Source organism: Chamaea fasciata, unplaced genomic scaffold (genome assembly GCF_029207755.1).
Source record: "Chamaea fasciata isolate MVZ Bird 193981 ecotype frontalis unplaced genomic scaffold, bChaFas1.0.hap1 SCAF_13, whole genome shotgun sequence".
In the NCBI taxonomy this organism is placed as follows: domain Eukaryota; kingdom Metazoa; phylum Chordata; class Aves; order Passeriformes; family Sylviidae; genus Chamaea; species Chamaea fasciata.
This window is the reverse complement of record NW_027094098.1, coordinates 17,986,705-18,004,664: the sequence shown is the minus strand read 5'-3', so window position 1 is coordinate 18,004,664 and position 17,960 is coordinate 17,986,705. Positions and strand designations below refer to the sequence as shown.

Here is a 17,960-nt window from a genome sequence, read left to right as displayed (position 1 = left end):
ACGATTATCGCTCCTGCCTCCATAAAGCAGAACACGGGATTTGTTATCTGCATGGGGATTACTCTGATTGGGTTTTCAACGTGTCTCCGTTACATCTGGGTCAGAGCAATGATTAATATTGAAAGAGAGGTTTTGTAACCAGGCTGAAGCTCTAGCACACGTCCTGAAAAGGCTGCTGGGATTTTGAGAGAGGCTGTGAGGGGCACAAGAGTGGCAGAGCCAGTGGAATTTTGGGCTTGATTACAAGCAGGAGGAATTTGTCACCGTGCTGGGGCTGATCAGCCTGGGCTTGTCACTGGCAGGAGCAGTGCTCTGGTGGGTTGACAGGGAGTGCTTGCTGTACTTAGACTGGAGAAAAGAAGCTGTGCCAGAGGTTATTCCTGTCTCCCTCTGATGAGAGATCGGGAGCTGTGAGATGCCTGTGCTGCTCTCGCAGCTATCACAGCACGCTTTTACTGCCTGACCCTCGTGTTAGCCCCTTCCCTGCTCTGCAGTGACTGGCCTGGGGCTGTCGTTCTGCCTTCAGTTTGTCTGCCTGCAGCCTTTGGGTCCGGCCTGCCTCAGAAATGCCACCAGGACCAAGTGCTTTGACCTTGTGGTGGGCAGGGGAGCGGGAACATCCTGCACAGAGCCGCTCTGGGCGTCTCCTGGAGCTGCTCACCCCACACCAAGGAGCCTTTGCTGCCTGCTGGGAGCTGCTGAGGGGAAGTACAAGCGTGAGGAAGTTGCTTACACAGCTCCTGATCAGCAGAACAGCAACCACGGGCCCAACTCTGCGTGTTGGAGCAGCCACAGGTGGCCACTGCTCCTCTGGTGTCCCCAAACATCCCACCAGGACCAGGAGCTGGTGCTCAGCCAGAGCTCAGTGCCTGCTGCGGCTCAAACCCCAGTGCAGAACAACTTCACACCTTCCACCTAGCACTCAGGCTCTTGAAAACTAATTAAACACACTCAGCAGCACTTAAGAGGTTTCCAGGTAAGGCAGGGAAGTGGCTGCTTTAATAGCAGGAGGCTCTGGTGTCAACCGGCAGTGAAATCGCACTGATGGGGCTTTTGGTTTGTTCCTCTGCCAGTATTTGTGGTCTTGGCCAACCTTAATTCTGGTATTTTCTGCCTCCAAATAATTGAGTTTGCAGCCCCAGTGTGTTCTTTTAATTTTATTAGGGACTAGGGAGCAGTAGGTTTGCACAATACTGAATTAGGTTATGCAGTAGTTTTCTGCTTTTCATTAAATAATTAATTAACAGCTCGTGCTTGTGCACAGTTTGGAGATGTGACTTCACCGAGGAACCTCACCGTTCACCTTCAGTGCTGAAGAAATGATTCTGCCTCATGGACTCTTCCATGGTCTGCCTCCCAGAGATAAAGTTCTAGTTTTCATTTCTGCATTTTTACGTGAACTGGGCAAATTATTGTTGTTTTAAACATCTCCGCTGTCCACATCACGGTAACACGGGGTTTCTTTCCATTTTCCTGCCTTATCTGCCACAGAAAATACCTGTTTGCTTGTCAGCTGCAAATGACATCAGGGTAAGAAATGCCTTTCCCTGCATTCCCTGAAGTCTGTAAGGAAATCACTCCAGACCTTCAGCTTTAGCCACTTTTTGCTGCTGTGAAGGAAGTGAACAAAATCTCTTCTGGTTTGCTTTGATGTGCTCCTGAACATCCATTAAGCTACAACTCCAGCGTTGCTGTACGGTGCTGGGATAGAAATAGATCATTTTTCTTATCTCTGCTGTCCTTCTGAGCCTGTTAATGTAGTCTAATCCCAGCGAGTAACCCTGGAGATTTATAGTCAGAAATGTTTGCAGCAATTTCCCAGAAACCTGTTTTATGCTGTGGTGACACCTTGGTGCTCGCTCAGATCCTGCAGGGCTCGGAGTGGAGCGCAGGGAAGAGCACATCATATCCCTGATTCAGAAATGGTGAGTTTGAGCTTCACAGGAGCAATTAATGTCAGTGCCAAGTGCTGTGTTCAGGATACTGAGTCTGAGGTGCTTTATTTGTCAAACGTGGAAATTCGCCCACCTCTTCCTTCAGGTCGTGATGTGAATGGTTAATACAGTGAAATGACTGTTCTTCCCCTGCCTGAGCCAGGCAAATGTGCTCTGAAAACGTCTTACTTTTATTACTGCCTCTTTTTTATCTTCAGTAACAGAATTAAAAGTTTTAATTTCTCCTAAATTCCTCTGCAAATGTTATTTTTGTTACAGTATGACTCTATCCTTGCACCTTATCCTCTCTGCAGCTTACTGCAAGTGGGTTATTGACTTCAGTTGTGGAGAAATAGTCACCTTCTCCAGGTTCTCTTGTATTTCTTTCATTAAAGAGTTGAGGCATAGCATACCTTAGAGGTTGAGAACCACTAAACAGGAGAATTACTAAAAGAGATATAAAAATAAAAGTCTGTTAGCGTTTAACGTGTCCAGTTGGAAATACTGAACAGCAGCTGGACCTGGAAATAAAACCCAGCTGATTGTGGGACAGAAAACGGCACAGGTGATTGTGGCAGGGTAAGGTTATTGTTGGCACATTATTTCACTGTTGTGGCTGACGGAGGGAGATGATTTGTTTCACTGCACATAGAACAAAACATTTGGTATTATTTTGCTCAGCCCAGGTAAGGCCACACACTTGGATGAGAACACAACTGTTTGGAAGGCCAGGATTGGCCTGATTTGGAAGGCTGGATTTTTTTGCTGACTCTCCAGTTGGTGGTTTGGAGGTGTGGAGAGCAGCTGGGGTGAGACATCTGTGGGCAGGACACTTCTCCATCTGCTGGGTCTGTCCTTTGTCACTGTCACATCTGTCCTGGCCCAGGTGGCCCCAGTCAGAGCTGGGATCTGTGCCTGGTGCTCCACACCTTGTGAGGGCAGGAAATGACAGATCCTGGTTTCCCATATCCCAGGAATCCTTCCTGGTGATGGAATGTTTTCAATACTTGGGCAGAATCTCTCCGTTTCTCTGTGGAGAGGTGGCATCTCTGCAAACACGAAGGACTGAAGTCAGTGGCAGGAAAAAAAAGAAATAAATCCCACTGTCATCAGCATGCTCCCAGTGCTTTAAAACTGAGCTGTTGTAGGATGGTTTTCATTGATTTATTTATTGAGGAAAGGCTTTTTGGGAACACTGCTGCATATTTAATAAATAAACAAACCTTCAGATAATTAGAGCTCGATCTGGCAGGGCTTTAGCCATCTGTTTAACTATTAAAATGTGAATAGCCTGGTGTTCTTCAGCACTAAACCTGCTTTGTGGTTACGAGGGCCGGTGCTTAGGGCTGTCAGGATGTTCTTAGGGCTTGTTTTGGCAAAGTGTTTGAGGGGGAAAAAAAATTCTGTGTTGCATCTGAGGAGTCGACTGTAGGATAATTTCCTTGAGCAAACATCCTTGCCTCCTGAGATATTCCTCAAATTGCCTGAATTGCTTTGTTCAGTGCTGTGTTTGCCTGGAGTTGAGTGGTAATTCCCAGATAATAGGAATTTATGAAAGGCATATTTTTGGACATACCTATTGGAGAACATTTTTCTTTCAAAACATGCATTTCCCTAGTAACGCTGTTAGGGTTTGGTTTGGGTTTTTTTCCAGTTCTTTCAGTTCGTTCTTATTTTTTTTGCCAGTGATGTTTTTAAAAAACACTCCCTGCTTATCGGATGTTGACTCAACTTTTATGCTATTAATATCCTTTTACTGATTTTTTTTTAATCTCTGCTGTCTCTGGTCCCTTCCTTCAGTTCTGCAGAGCCCACAAATGACCTCATCCCTCTCTGTCCATTTTTCCCCTCATTACTCCAAACCCTTCTACCTCTTCCCAAGCTGCCATCTCCTGTTCACCGTGCTCTGACACATCTGTGCCAATTTATTTTTTAGCTTTTTAGGGTTTTTTTGTGTTTCCGTAACACAGACTTTTGAATTCCTCTCCTTTAGTTGATGTAAGAGCATTTAATTTTCTCCTGTTTCATGTTTTCCTGCATCTCAGGTTGATTCAAGGGAAGGGGAAGAGTTTCAAAGATAAGAGTGGGGTTTTTTTTTGGCTGCTCTTGGCTGGTTGTTCACTGCACCTGGCTCCAGCAGCCTGTTCATCCCAGCAGGACTCACCTGTGAGATATTCACCATTTCATGGGTTGGAAACAAACCTGCAGGGCCTGTTCTGCGCTGAGCTCTGCTGCATTTTATTGGCAATATTTCTGTGGATGCACGAACGCTCAGGTGGGCTCTGCTGGTGGGGCTGACGTGAGCAGAGATGGGTGCAATATTTCCAAACTCAGAAGTTGTCCGAGCAGCATTTTGGGTGTAAAATGAGCCTTGAAGGGTTGGGAGGTTGTTTTGCTTGCCCTGCCGTGGAGCTTTCAGGGCATGAAGTTCAGGTTCAGCCACGTGGCACAGCAGAAAGGGGTTTTTTTAGAGATTTGTGTGCAATTCTGTGGTTTCCCTGTAGCACCAACCTGACCAAGTGAAACCCTGGAGACGTTCCCCAGCAGCCTCTGAATCTCTCCTCAAGTGACAAGTCACCCCCACCCTGCCTGCTCTGAGTAACATTCACTGTTAATATTTCTATCCTCTCTCTCTCTGCCCGGCAGAAACTGAGTACAGAGATAATTTTTGGTCTCGTCCCTTGCTCCTAGCTCAGTGTGGTTCCCCCAGGCTCGATGCAAGCCTTGGGGAGGCAGCAGAAGGTTTTTTCACTGGCTCACCTGCAGCCCTGCTGTGGTGTTTTTCAAGGCAGTGTTATACATGTTAACCACCCCAAGTATCCGGGTGGATATTAATTATGCAAAGTGTGCCTTGAGTTTTGGGTGCCTGCCTAAAGAAATGCAAAATCCATGACCACAGAAATGCCCTGGTACAGCCAATTGTGGGGTATAGGGTGGTGGCGAAGAAGGGTTGTTCATGCACACAAGTGAGTTAGTTGGGGCCTGGTGGCGAAGTTTGTTGGCTTTTGTTGTTGTTTGTGTTTGGTTTTTTTTTGCTTTTTAAAGGAACAAATTGGTGTTAGTCTGTTTTCTCCAGCAGTTCTCATTACCAACACAGCTATTACAACGTGCTGAGGCTGTTATTTGCCCTCAAGAGCCGAGAGAGTGGAATTTCCGATCTTTTTAATAAAGTGACTTTTTACCAGGGCGAGTGGGCTGTGAATTAGTGCTTCATTATGGGCTGACATCAAACAGAGTCCTCACTTCAGAATTACCCACTCAAGAAAACAGCTTAGGTTTGGTTGTCTGACTCATTTAAACACTTGAACATCCTACCAGTACAGAATTGTACCTAAAGTACATTTAACAAGTTCTGCTCCTTTGAAGAACAGTGGGTCTGATGCGGCGATACAATAAATATTTTCATGGCTATTAAGGGACAATTATGTTTGTAGAGCTTGAATCTTTGTTCTGCAGTTTTCAAAACGTGGTAGAATTGCTAATAAACAAGTGTTGACAACAAAGAGCAATTGATACAAGCGTGTTGAGATGCTTGGGTGTTGCTGGACTTGGAAACCTGAATCTAAAAATAAAAAACAGTTGGAAAACTGAATCCTGCTCCTCTCACAGTGAATGTGTTCTGTGTATTACTTAAAAAAAAAAAAAAAAAAGGATTTGGTGTAAGTTCTAGCAGTGCCTGCAAATCTTACCAAGCTCCTGTGTACAGAATCGGTGTCTGGGGGTGAAATATCACACAGGTTCCTTGACAAAATACGACATAACTCAGCCCTGCCACACGCCAGCAGTTGTGTGTGGGGAGCAGCTTTGTCATCAGAAATGCTCTGAATTTTTCATGGCAGGATGTTCTGTGTCTTTTCAAAGCGTGGCTGTGGTATTTGATGTGATCTTGCCCCATTCCTCTGCTTCCCTTCTTGGTTACAGAAACCAGAAGCATCTGGGAATGTGGTCAGCGAGCTCTGCTGATGAGTTCTGATGTATTCTTTTATAAAAATGTCACTGTTTTCAGTCTCGTTGACCTTACAGAGATGCTCCAGGTCATGTTTCCCCCTCATAAATCCACAAATCCGTGTCTTTTAATTGTCCTGAGTGTCACAGGAGTGTTCAAATGCAGCTGTTGCAGGTTTGATGCTCACGTTTCTGTCACTCCACATGTTGGAATCCTTCTCAGCAGCTTTGGGTCTCAGTGCTTGAGACTGAAAAGTTGTCAAACAGAGGAAGAGAAGCCAGTGGAATATGCAGTTTTTGCATCCTTTTGTGTGGGCAGGAACTCGTTTTGTTCTCCTCACTTTGGGCAGAATCAAAGACTTTTCGACAAAGCTGAATTGCGGATTTTTTCCTCCATTTTATTGCAATGGCATGTGGATTTCAGTTGATACAACTTTATGGACTTGGTACTAAAGCAATGAGGCAAATACATGTACTATTAGCCGGGAAAAGGAGAAGAAAATGCTGTTTCAGGAGTCAGAAAGCCTCAGTTGCTAATTTTAAACTTCCTTCTATATGGAAAACTATAACCGGGCAACAAAAGCATTTAATTCGCAAATTACAGTTCTAGCTTGACTTTTATGTTGGATTTTTTTTCCCTTGTAGTCAGGTTTTTAGTAACATTTTTACCAAAATATTTTCAGTGTCAGGATTAGAGCCTTTGCCTGGTAGGGTTAAGTAGTTAACTTGTTAACTTTGTCCATGAACAGTTGCATTTCAGATGAAAGGAGATTGGAAGTGAGGTCTAATAAATGCAAGGAAGAAGTAAAAAGATTTAGGCAGGAGCAACTAATGAAAGCACTTCAGTTTGGTGATGAGTTTGAGAGAGTTTTAAAAATCTGCTGGTGGACAAACCAGTCTTTAGTCCAGCCGATAAAAATACTTCAGGTGTTTCTGTCTTTTTCTTTCACTGAACAGGGGGAAATTGTCATCCCATGGGTGCTGAAAAGTGACTCACCACTCCTCAAAACCGTCTTCTGTCCTAATCTCTGTTCTTTGCTTCCAGTTACGTTTTATCTATTGAGACGTTTCAGCAGGAAGAGAGCCTCAGATTTCAGGGATACAATTCAATCTGTAAAAATAAACAAGCTTTGCCATTATTAGTCCACCTTTTAAGGTATTTTATTTACCCTGAGGACTTAATGTCCCTTCCCAATGAGTTAATGTAATAATAAGTTTTGTTAGAAGATACAGCTCTGCTCCCTCGTGTTATTGTGCTTGGAATAGTGGCTTTATTAAAAAAAAAACCCAAACAAAAACTTAACAAAGAAGCTCAAGGATATAAACAATCACTCTTGATATGCTTCCAAACACGCCTGGGTTTGACCTTCAGTCCTCTGAATCTGCTGCAGCAACACCTGAAAATCAGAGCAGCATGGCGTTCAGGAGCAGCCAGAGCTCTCCAAGGTCACACATCGGGACTTCACTGTGTGATGCTAATAAAGAACCCTGCTCCTGTTTTGCATGTTGATTTTTCATTTTGCTCAAAGCTGTGCCAGTCAAGAGAAATGCAGGAGTTTCTAGAGAAATGAAGTGATGGTGTTTTGGCAGCTGTGTGGTGAGTCTGGTAGTTGGGATGGGGAGCTTCCTGCTAATTTGTGGAAAATCGTTCTTTTATTGTAGCATGGCTCATGTTCTCCATTTTTGGGTGGATGTGCACTGCTTCTTGTTCCCCCAAAAACTCTTTCTGTGACAACAGTCTTCACCTGCAGTCAGTGATGAATAATTCCAATTTTTACAGCATTTGTGGGTCCTCTTTGGGTACCTCTGGGATGATTGCCTTCCCAATCCTCATGTCCCACATCCCTTCCCAAGGTGCTCCCAGCCCAGTCCCATCCTGCCCATAGGATTTGTTGGACAACACAAAGATGGAATGTTCCGAGGGTCTGCAGTTGCAGTAAATGAATACAAGGGCTTAAAAACCCTTTTAAGATTTAGGACGTGTAATGTTGTGATGTAAGAGGGCAAAATGTGGTCTGAATTAGTTTTACGTGTAAAGTACTGATTCTGTGGGTGTGATTCATCCTGAAACAGAGCAGTGTGTGTTCTCTCTCAGCTCCTGGTTTTTCCTTCCGTTGCTCTGGGGAATGGTGTTGGGGCAGATGAATGTATCATGTTATGGGGGAAAGACCTGAAATAATAATTTAAGGCTGTGCTGTTCTGATCCCTGAGTGAAATCAGTTTGGCTGGGGTTGGATGTGACTTCTCCGTCATGTCCAGCAAAAGGATCTGAGTTTATTCTGAGGGTACCTGCTTGGAAATTCACTTGGAAAGCTGAGAACAACCCTTCTGAGAAACATCCCTGTGAACTTCACGTGCACTAACAAAGGATTGTACAACACTCTCCTACTGCAGCATTTTTTTAAAGGAAGCATTGAAATTCTAATGGCTCTTATTCAGTGTTCTCCCTGTAACAGCTGTTGCTTTGCAGTAATAAAAAACACTGTATTTTGGGGAAATAGCTACTGTTGGTCAACTCACTGCTGCTATTATGCTTGGTTGTAAAGACAGCCTTATTTAAAGGCTGTGTTAGTTTAGTATCCTATACAAGGTTATAAACAGAATCTTTTTTTTCTTTTTTAAATTGCCTGCTTTTCTGTTACGAAAAAATATATGGTTTATTTATGGAAAAGCCTTTGTTAGTGTGGGACTTCAATCTTGGTGTGTATTACATGTTGTGTTTAGCTTAGTGTAAGGGCATAATGATGCCCAACTTCCTTGGGTCTTGACTCACCAGCTAGAGGGAAAGCCAATCTAAATTTATTATAAAATATTTACGTTTATGGAAACTGAAGTGTTTGCTTCCTCCCCCAAGAAGTGCTGGACAATGCCGTGTGTGATTTCTGGGCTGTCCTTTGCAAGGCCAGGAGATAGACTCAATAATCCTTGTGGGTCCTTTCCATCTCAGGGCATCTCTGTGATCCTTACACAGCTTAAAATAATCCCAGAGACCCGGGGCCAGGCAGAGCAGAGCACTGGGTCAGCACAGCGAGGGGCAAAGCTTTGGCTTAGTGATGCTCCAGGAGATTCTCCTGCAGGAGTATGGCGCAGGAGGTTCCTTTCTCTTGGGAAAGATCCGTATCTGTTTTCTGAAGAGCTGTTACTAATGTTGTTTTACATTGGGCATGGGAGCTTAGCAGGATCTTGATGCTGAGTTCATCATAGCCTTCATTTCCAAAGAAACAGTGGCTTAAGGACCTATTTTTACTCCATTGGCTCCTTTTTGGTTATCAAAGCCAGGCACAAGAACAAAATTAGCCACAGGATCTGTTCAATTATCTCTCTGCAGATTATTCCTTTCAGCCCTAATTCTGTCATCCTCCCTCGTGCCCAGCGTCTCCTTCTGCAGCTGCTGCCCTGAGTCTGCTGGGTTTAGTCACAGAGCAAGAGTTGGGAGGTCAGGATTTCGGGGTGTCACTCTGCCGTCTGTTGGTGTTCCCTGATGCTGACTGTTGTTTCCCTGGCAGATGTGGAGAGCTCCAGGACGAAGATGAGGAGCGCGGTGTCGGTGCGGGAGGGCCAGGGGGTCGTGCTGCTCTGCGGGACCCCGCCCCGGGCTGGAGGTAAGGGGGAATCCTCGGGGCTGGAGGGGCTGGGAAACATCCCTGGGAATGCTAAACAACAGAATTACAGCAAAATATGAGTTTTAAAATAAAGTAAATGCAGGGAGAGAGAAACCAAAAATGAGGGAGGAGGTTGGGAGGTATTTAAGAGGATTTACTTTTATCTTGAAATGCCTTTCCGGTTCCTGGTAATTTCTGTGCACTTAATGTGTCTGATTTTTATGGGATTTCCTGTAATTAATGGAGTATCTTCTGGAGTTATACATTCTGCCCAATTTCACAATTGCTGAGCCTCGATGAATCCAGTTTTCCCTGTGAGCAGAGAATTGCAGAGAGGAAGGGGATGGTTGTCATTAACCGTGCTGGTGTCTGCCTGTGTGTAGCTCTGGTTTCCTGCCTGAGATGTTTTGGTTTTCTGAAATTCTTTTCCCAAAGAATTTTCTGTAAACAAGAGAAGTGTTTCTGTAAACCTATCGATGTTTTCATTCCTTTTCCTAAGAGGGACTTCTTCTTGCTCTCCCTCTGGTCTGACCAATGTGAGTGAAGAGGTTTTGCCTTTGTGTCACCAATCAAACTGGTCTGTGTAAAATAGTATAGAAGAAAGACACATCCCAAAAATAAAGGAGTCATTTTCAGCCTTCTGAAGTTCAGAGTCTGTGTCGTGGTGTAGAACAGTGTCACCTGTGTTCTCGCAGTCAAGACAGTCTGTGGTGGGATGGAATGATGCTGTGTAATTTAAACCACTGCTGCACTGAGAGGGTGAGAAAAGTGGGTGTATGGGTTCTTGGTGGACCAAAAGTTGCAAGTGCATTTCATGCCTCACTCTGCATCTTCAGTCTTTGACTAATTGCTATTGAGCCTCCGGTAATATCTGAGAGGAACTGGTTTTATTGTTTTTAATTGACACGGAGTGTCGTTATTGAAGGGCTGGGATGTTAAACATTAGATTTGATTGCAAAGACAAGGTAATAGAAGCTAGACATTATATTCAATAATATAGGTGTTGTGGCCTCATAAATTTGGCAGAGTCCAAGCAGACACAGCCATAAAGTGGCAATTTTACAACTGTCTGAGCTTGCAGAATTTTTTCCCCTCTAAACTGATACATACCCTTAAATCATCTTTATAGCCTTACAACAGCTTTGTCTTTCAGCAGCTGAGAAAATGGGTCATTCTCCCAGCTGTAAGAATTAGAATGATTAAATTTTCCTTCTAGATGCAGTCCAAAGTCTGAACTGCCCCAGCTGTTGTTGCAGCTGTGTCCCGTGTGTGGGTTTGCACCCAGAGGTGATGGCCAAGCTGAGACAACGCTGCCTGACTCTGGCAAGGTTTGAGTTTGAGGTGTGGAACAGGAGGTGATGCCAGACACGCTCCCGTGGTTGGGAGAGGTGAGAACTCCTCTTGCAGTCAGCAGATGGGAGATGGTTGACACCCCCACACTAATTGTGGTATTGGTGCAGAAAACAGAGCTGAGCGCTCCCAGAGTTACCAAATGGAGCAGAGAACTGCTACCAGAATTATTTCAAACCCTTGAATCCCTCTGAGAGATGGAGGATTAACTGTTTAAGTTTTCAGGAGACGTGGAGCAAGGTGGAAAAGAATCCTCCCTGAGATAAAGCTGTAGCAGGGTGACATCAAACACGCAGTGCCCCTGACAGGCGGGATGCAGGGCAGGAAGTCTGGGATAAAACATCCAGCCAGGAAGCAGAAGTGGTTTGTTAGGAAGGGCAGGGATGGTTTAGGACCAGCTGACCTGGCCTGGGGGATGTTCAGCCCTTTCCACATCAGCGAGCTGACTTTTTTTTTTCACTTGGTGTCTGTATTTATTGCGTTGAGCTATCATATAATTCCAGACACCACTAATCCTAAAAACCTTCTCCCCCAGCTTGTTTCCTCTCCCCCTGTAGCCCCCAAAATACTCTGCTTTTGTTTTCTGGCGTGTTGTGCAGTTTCTGAGAGCTTGCTAAACTTAATTGCACTTATTTCTTGCATTCTCTGTAAAGAGTTTGCAAGAAGAGACTTGATTAAATAGTGATTATTCCTGCATGTACAGCATCCCAGTTACAATGGAAACCACTGTTCATCCCCAAAGAAATGCCAGTTCATAGTACGGAAAAAGAAAATTGCTTCCCTTCTACAATTCATCGTATTTTTTCCCTTGCTTATCTTAGGCACGGATATTTACATAAGTCATGTGAAAGTCCCTTTTCAGCAGGGAGGAAATTATTCCTGCAGTTAGCAGTGGTTTTGTCCTTCTGAGTGTGCAGTTCCAGCTCCACTGGGGTGTGGACATCCAGCATTAAACCAACAATGAAACTCCATTTACCGATCACAAACCTCTCCAATACTTTCTTTAGAGTTACCACATTTCCTCTTCCTGGAAGTTAAATCGGATTCCCATTTTTAGCAGCCTTGTTTGGGATTTACTGAGTGGAAGATTTGGTACATGACTGGTTTGAGTGTGAAGACTTTCCCTCCCCAAATATTTTTCTGATTCAGGCTGGTTTTATGTTAAATACTCTGAGTCGTATCATAATTAAGCAGTGATGTTTGGATAATTAAGATGCTCATCTGTCATCATTCTGCATGGCCATACTTCTTGGTCTTTGAATTCTATTGCAGGGAACCTGCTAAAATACCCTTTTTTTGCCACCAAAAATCACCCACACACTCAAAATAACATCAAAAATGGATTTACGTAGCTCTCCTGCTACTTTCCCAGTTGTTACAACCTTTAAATTGCACTGAAATCTCGACAGCTATTTTGACTTTTTACTGTGTTACTGTTATGTCTTTAATGGTTTTAAAGGGCTGTCAATCCAACAAACATCTCCATCTCCCAAACTTAATGTTGGACGCAGTTAATGTGCAGCTGGTTAAAAAACATTCATGTGATGCTAATTTTTGCCCGTTCTGCCAAGAATGGGAAAAGCTAGACATATGGAGATCTAAAAATGATTTTTCTCTGCTATTGATTTTGTTCCAGAATTGGTATCTAACGAGTGACAAAGCCCTCAGTAAAGCAAATCTGAGTTCCTGCAGGGTTTTACCTCCTGTTACTACTCTACTGTATTGTGATTATTGTGGGGCTTTTCTTCAGCTGTTATTTCTGTTTCTGTATATTGTGATTTATCTTCATTTAGTACAGTCAGTTTTCCTCATGTGACATTGATTTTGGATTTTTGAGGTGTTTCTGCTCTTTGGGAGAGGAGGAGGAAATGATTTTTTTAATGGTAGAAGTGTGAAGGTTTTCTTGATGGTTATTTGTACATTTCAAGAAATTTTAGTTTTCCTGGAAAAACTAAAATTAATTTTACATTGGTGTACTTCCTGCTGCATTATTCCCATGGAGAATGTGACCATAATCCAGGAGAAGTTAAATAAACAAGAATTTTGTGGAGCTGACGAGCTGTTGTTCGGAAATTGCAAGGAAATTCTGCTTTCTTTCTAATTAGCCTTGTGTGCTCTGTGTTCCTATTCCATGCAGTATGGCAGGGATGTTCCCACATGGATAAAGCAGCAAGGATTTCTCCTCCCTCTTCATATAACTCCCTGACAAATGTAGCTTTAATCCATAAATGAGGCTGGATGTGAAGGACAGGGATCAATTCAGCTCACAGCATATTGTGGCAGAGTTGTGACATGTTGGTAGGAAATAATATTAGATCATGGAAAAATAGATCCCAATTTATTGCTCAGTGTTTGCTGTGACAAATCCTTCACCGAATAATGTCGTGTCTGTTCCAAACGAGTGTTTAGACTTGCAAATTTCTGTTCGTGTCTCTTGTGTTGCCATTTGGAGACCTGCAAGTTCCAGCAGGGCTCTGCTTCATGAATAACATGGCATGGAAAGAGTCTCAGATGCCAGAAATATTTGGATGCTCTGATTGCTTCTCTTCTGCAACTCTTGAATAGCAACTGTGCTGTTTTTCAGGGAGCTATCCGTTGAATTAATTTTATTTATTCGTCTTTGGAAACATTTTATCCCTTCGAAGCAAAGTCAAGCAGGTGGAAGTTCAGAATATGGTTTCTTTCCTGCTGCACATCCGTGTTTTTAGGGAAGGTTTGGGCTGGAAGAGACCTGAAAAGATCTGATTCCATCTTCCACTGTCCCAGGTTGCTCCAAGCCCCGTCCAACCTGACCTTGGGCACTTCCAGGGATCCAGGGGCAGCCACAGCTGCTCTGGGAATTCCATCCCAGGGCTTGCCCACCCTCCCAGCCAGGATTCATTCCCAATATCCCATCTAAACTCCCCTTTCACCATCCTGCTTTTGCACCTTTGCTTCCTGCTTTCGTTGCAGGCTGTGGATGACACACGTCTGGGCGTCAGCCATAAATCACACTTGCAGAGCTTCTTGCACAAAAATGGATTTTAAGGAGAGTGGTGCCTTGAATATTGTAAGAGCATTGGCCTTAAAACTGGCTCCACAGTGTTCCTGTGCTGTTTCAATCTGCCAAGGAAGAATGGCATTTTTATTTAAAAACATATTTTTCAATAGTCCTGCTGGTGTCATCATCATCATCTGCACAAATTTCAGCTGACAGTTTGAAATCAAATGGTACCTGAGAGACACTTCTGTTTGTCCATATGAGGGGAAATAATACATGTTCACAGCTGGATCTTCCAATGATTTCTGTCTGCCAGAGCATTATTTTCGTCACCACTACCAAACTGCTCTGCACTTTGTCAAATTCAGTCTTCCTGAAGCACTTTTTCCTTTTGATAAACCTGTGTGCCAGGATGAAATTAATATATCTTATTTATATATGTGTGCCCCATTCTCAGTTGCTTTATAGTGCATGTTTTTAAGCTGACACAGAGGTGGATGATTGACTTGAGGAGCTTTTTAGCAGTTTCTTACCCCAAAATCTTACAGAACTCTTTAACTCCACGTTCCATTGTAGGAAGAATGGGGAGGTGGAAAGAAAAAGGGAGAAGTAGATTAGGGAAAAAAAAAAAAATCAGGTTGAACCTTTTCAGTTACCCAGTCCCAGGTATCTCAGTTATGCCTTGGGGGCAAGAGGAGAAAACTGGAGACAATAACTGCATTTGCCTCTGCAGCAAGTTTATTTTTATCCCTAAATTGTGGCTGTGGGGTATTTGTCCTCCAGCTCTTTATTATCTTCTCTGCTAAAATATTTGGGTTTTCCTTTGGAAACAGGGTAATTGATTAGGAGGAGGCAGGAGGGAGGTGGCTGCAGTCCCAGCTGATCCCAGCACTTGGAACAAGAGTGCTGAAAGGGATTTTTGCTTTTCACAAGGGTTTTATCAAGTACCTTCTCCTAAAAGAGTGCAAGAGCACCAAATGAAAGTGTCACTAATTACTGCTTCCACATATAAATATTGGTGCTTTACTTTGAAAGTTGACTCCTGGGTATTTCCATTAGTTTCCCTTGGTTTATGCCCCTAATATTTAACATTCACAAGAAATCAGATTTATTTTAGCTCGGCAATAAACTGAACTATCGCCTTTTTTATCCTCAAAATTATTATAGGCAGGAAGCAATTTAAAACACTTCCAGCTATTGAAAAAAGCACAACAGAGTTCTGGAAACGCTCTCAGCAATTAAATGTAAAGTTCTGGGGAGGTGATTAAGAGAACAATTTGTCACTTGAAATGGATGTGGCTAATGGGGATGTATTTACATATTGCTTCCTCAAGCACTTTCTGACTTTTCTGCCTGCTTCCAGAGTGGGAGCAGAGTGCTGAGAGCCAGGGCTCTTGGAATGACACAGCCAGTCTGGAACAATTAGTGCAGAAAAGTGATAAAGAGAAACCAATCCGTCTCCTGCACAGCTCCAGGGGAAGGGAAACGGGTTCAGCACTGGAACCCAAGTGCAGCAGAGCTGTTCTGTCAGGCTCTCATTGACATCTGGGATGTTAGAACCTGGCAGCTGACGAGCGGTTTGGGATGGAAAAGCCGTGTTGGGGCTGAAAGCTGCTCCTGGCTAATGGTCCCTGTCCAGCAGGCAGGGCCACGGGCTGAGCCCTTCTCCAGGGAATGTGCCCTATGGAATTGGGCTTACCAGGAGCTGGTGTTAATAAAGAAATCAGCTGCCAGTCTGGAACATCTGTTTCCCAGGGATGAGCTGGGAAATGTTGGTGCTTTAATTACAGTGGTGAGCGTTGCTTGTGACGCTGCTTTGAATGATTTAGAAAAGTTCCAGGAATTGTTAATTGTAGGGAACAAGGGACCTTTAGTGGCTGTTTGACATCCCTGTGGCACCTGAGCACAGGTGACCTCTTGGCCAGTTCTGTGGCTGTGCTCTAGGCTGGGGGACAGCAGCAAAAAAAAGTACAATTTAGTATTTTTGAAGAATTACATCTGTTTTTACATCAAACTAAAGCTCATTCCAAAATCATAAAAACAAGTGGACTCTTACCCCGTTTCATTTAAAAATGAAAATCAGGTTTTAGCTCGAAGTAGGAACCTTGCAACTTCAGCTGGAACATTTCAATATCCTCATGAAATGAGTAGATTGGAATTGCCAGATACTGTGTGTGGTGTCTCAGTGCTCTCTTTGTTCTGGGCTGTTCCATACACAGAAGTTGCATGCCTGATTACCTGCACAGCAGGCTGAAAATTGATCTGGTATATTTTAGCTATAAAACAATTCACCTTCTATGCCAAAACAATTAATGTTACACATTAGTTTCAAAGCAGAGTGCTGCCGTCATACTCTGGAATAAAACTAATTTCTGGGGCTACGTTCTTCACTTTTGTAGCTGGACTTTCATTCCCATCACGCAGTTTAGGTCACATTTTGCATAAACAAAAAATTCAGCCAAAAGAATTGCTCTGCAGAGTTCAGGTGAAATTTCAGAGGTTGGGAAAACTCTGCAGCTGTTTGAAGCAGGTCTCACTGTCTCACGTCGCTCCTGGAGGTCACAGTTCAAGCCCAGCTATAGAGGTTTTGTAATTGGCATTATTTTTATACAGAGAACATGAACAAAGAGTAAACGACCAACTCAGTTTGTTCTCTGAAGTGTCTCTGCAGCTAAAGACTTTTTCATTATCAGTGATAGAATTGTTTGAACAGCCCGGGTTTCCCCTTGGAAATGAACTCCGAGCTTTGGTTTGGTTTGTTTTTCCCAGCTGGGACACACCTAGGCTAGTTTTTAATTACTGGGCATTGAATTTGTGCAAGAATAGCCCCTAAACCCTTGAAATTGTGCACAGTTGATCTCCAGCAATATTCTAAACTGTTTTTTTCATTGCCAGGATGCTGCCATTTCTGACGGTGGCACCTCGTGGCATTTTAAGCTCCAGTTTACACATATGTTATGGGAGCACATAAACACCTTGTCCCACGCCTCCAGAGCAGGAGGTTTTTTATTTGGAAAGCAACCTTTAACGTTTGCCAGAAGAAATGAGGGAGATGTCACTTGTTTTACGGCACAGAGGGAGAATCACCAAGAGCAGCTTGGTGGTGGAGAGCATGGGGTGCTCAAGGTGCTGAACTGAGTGCAGGAAAATTGACCCAAATGAGAAAAGGAAAAGTATTAAGGAGAAGTTTGAAGTAATTGACGTAAAATAAAACAAATTACAGCCCTGGGAGCACTCACATTCCAGAATCCCGATCCCACAGCAGTGTGATCCAGGGATTTGCCTGCAGGGAGGTGAGGACAGTTTGCACCCAAGAGCATCCTGTGAGACCTTGAGGCACTTTTACCTCATCAATTCACTTCCTGCTGTTAATTAGTTTGTCTGCACTGTCCCAGGGGTTCCTGTGCAGACAGCCAGAGTGCAGCAGTGCTGATAAATGGACTTTTTGTGGGTGGTTGTCCCTCAAAACCCAACCTGAGTGCTCAGGGTGAGCTCTGGGAGCTGCTCCCTCCTCAGTGAGTGATGCTCACCCACAAACAAGAGACTTTGCTCCCTTTTCTGTCATTTCGTCACACTTGGAGCTGAAATTGGGCCCAATGAAGAACTAATTGCTTTCTGCCTTAATTAGGGAGTCTGTTATTATCCTCTCAAAATCAGTGTTACTTTCCCGTTATTTTTAACCTGAGATAGATCATTCAAAAATAGCTGTTTGCTGCAGATTTTCATCTCTTTAATTGCAGTTTCTGTCATTGCTAAATTCTGTCTGATTACTTTCTTGGAAATGGTTTTCCAGGAGCCATCCTGTGGGATAGGGAGAGAGCCACTTGGGGACACAAAATTCCAGGATATTTCAGCTTCTCCTTGAGTGTCTGCTACAGAATATTGTAAAATCAGAACTGGAGAAGTGCATGAAATAATTGAGATTTGGGTGTCAATGATTGACATGAAACTTCTTTATGTTTTGGATTTTTCTGTTTGTTCGGGTTTGGGTGGGGTTTTTTTGATTTTTGGGTTTGGTTTTTTTTAACCTTGAAGTGTTGTTCAGTCAGCTCCATGCTCCCCAAAATTAAGAATTTTCATTTCATACCAGCTTTATTTCTGGAAACACCCACTTGGCTAATTCAAATTCAGTCGGTTTGGAACATTTTA

General features: G+C 43.5%; 1 protein-coding gene across 3 annotated transcripts in view; it reads left to right on the top strand.

Moving 5' to 3' along the window:
• The window catches only part of CNTN3 (contactin 3), a 108,658-nt gene that overhangs the window by 48,205 nt on the left and 42,493 nt on the right, over positions 1-17,960 (top strand). For all 3 annotated transcript variants that reach the window (XM_066195178.1, XM_066195176.1, XM_066195177.1), the window contains one exon: positions 9,386-9,481. In XM_066195178.1, the coding sequence (XP_066051275.1) occupies positions 9,386-9,481 (96 nt within the window). The remainder of the gene's footprint in view (positions 1-9,385; positions 9,482-17,960) is intronic.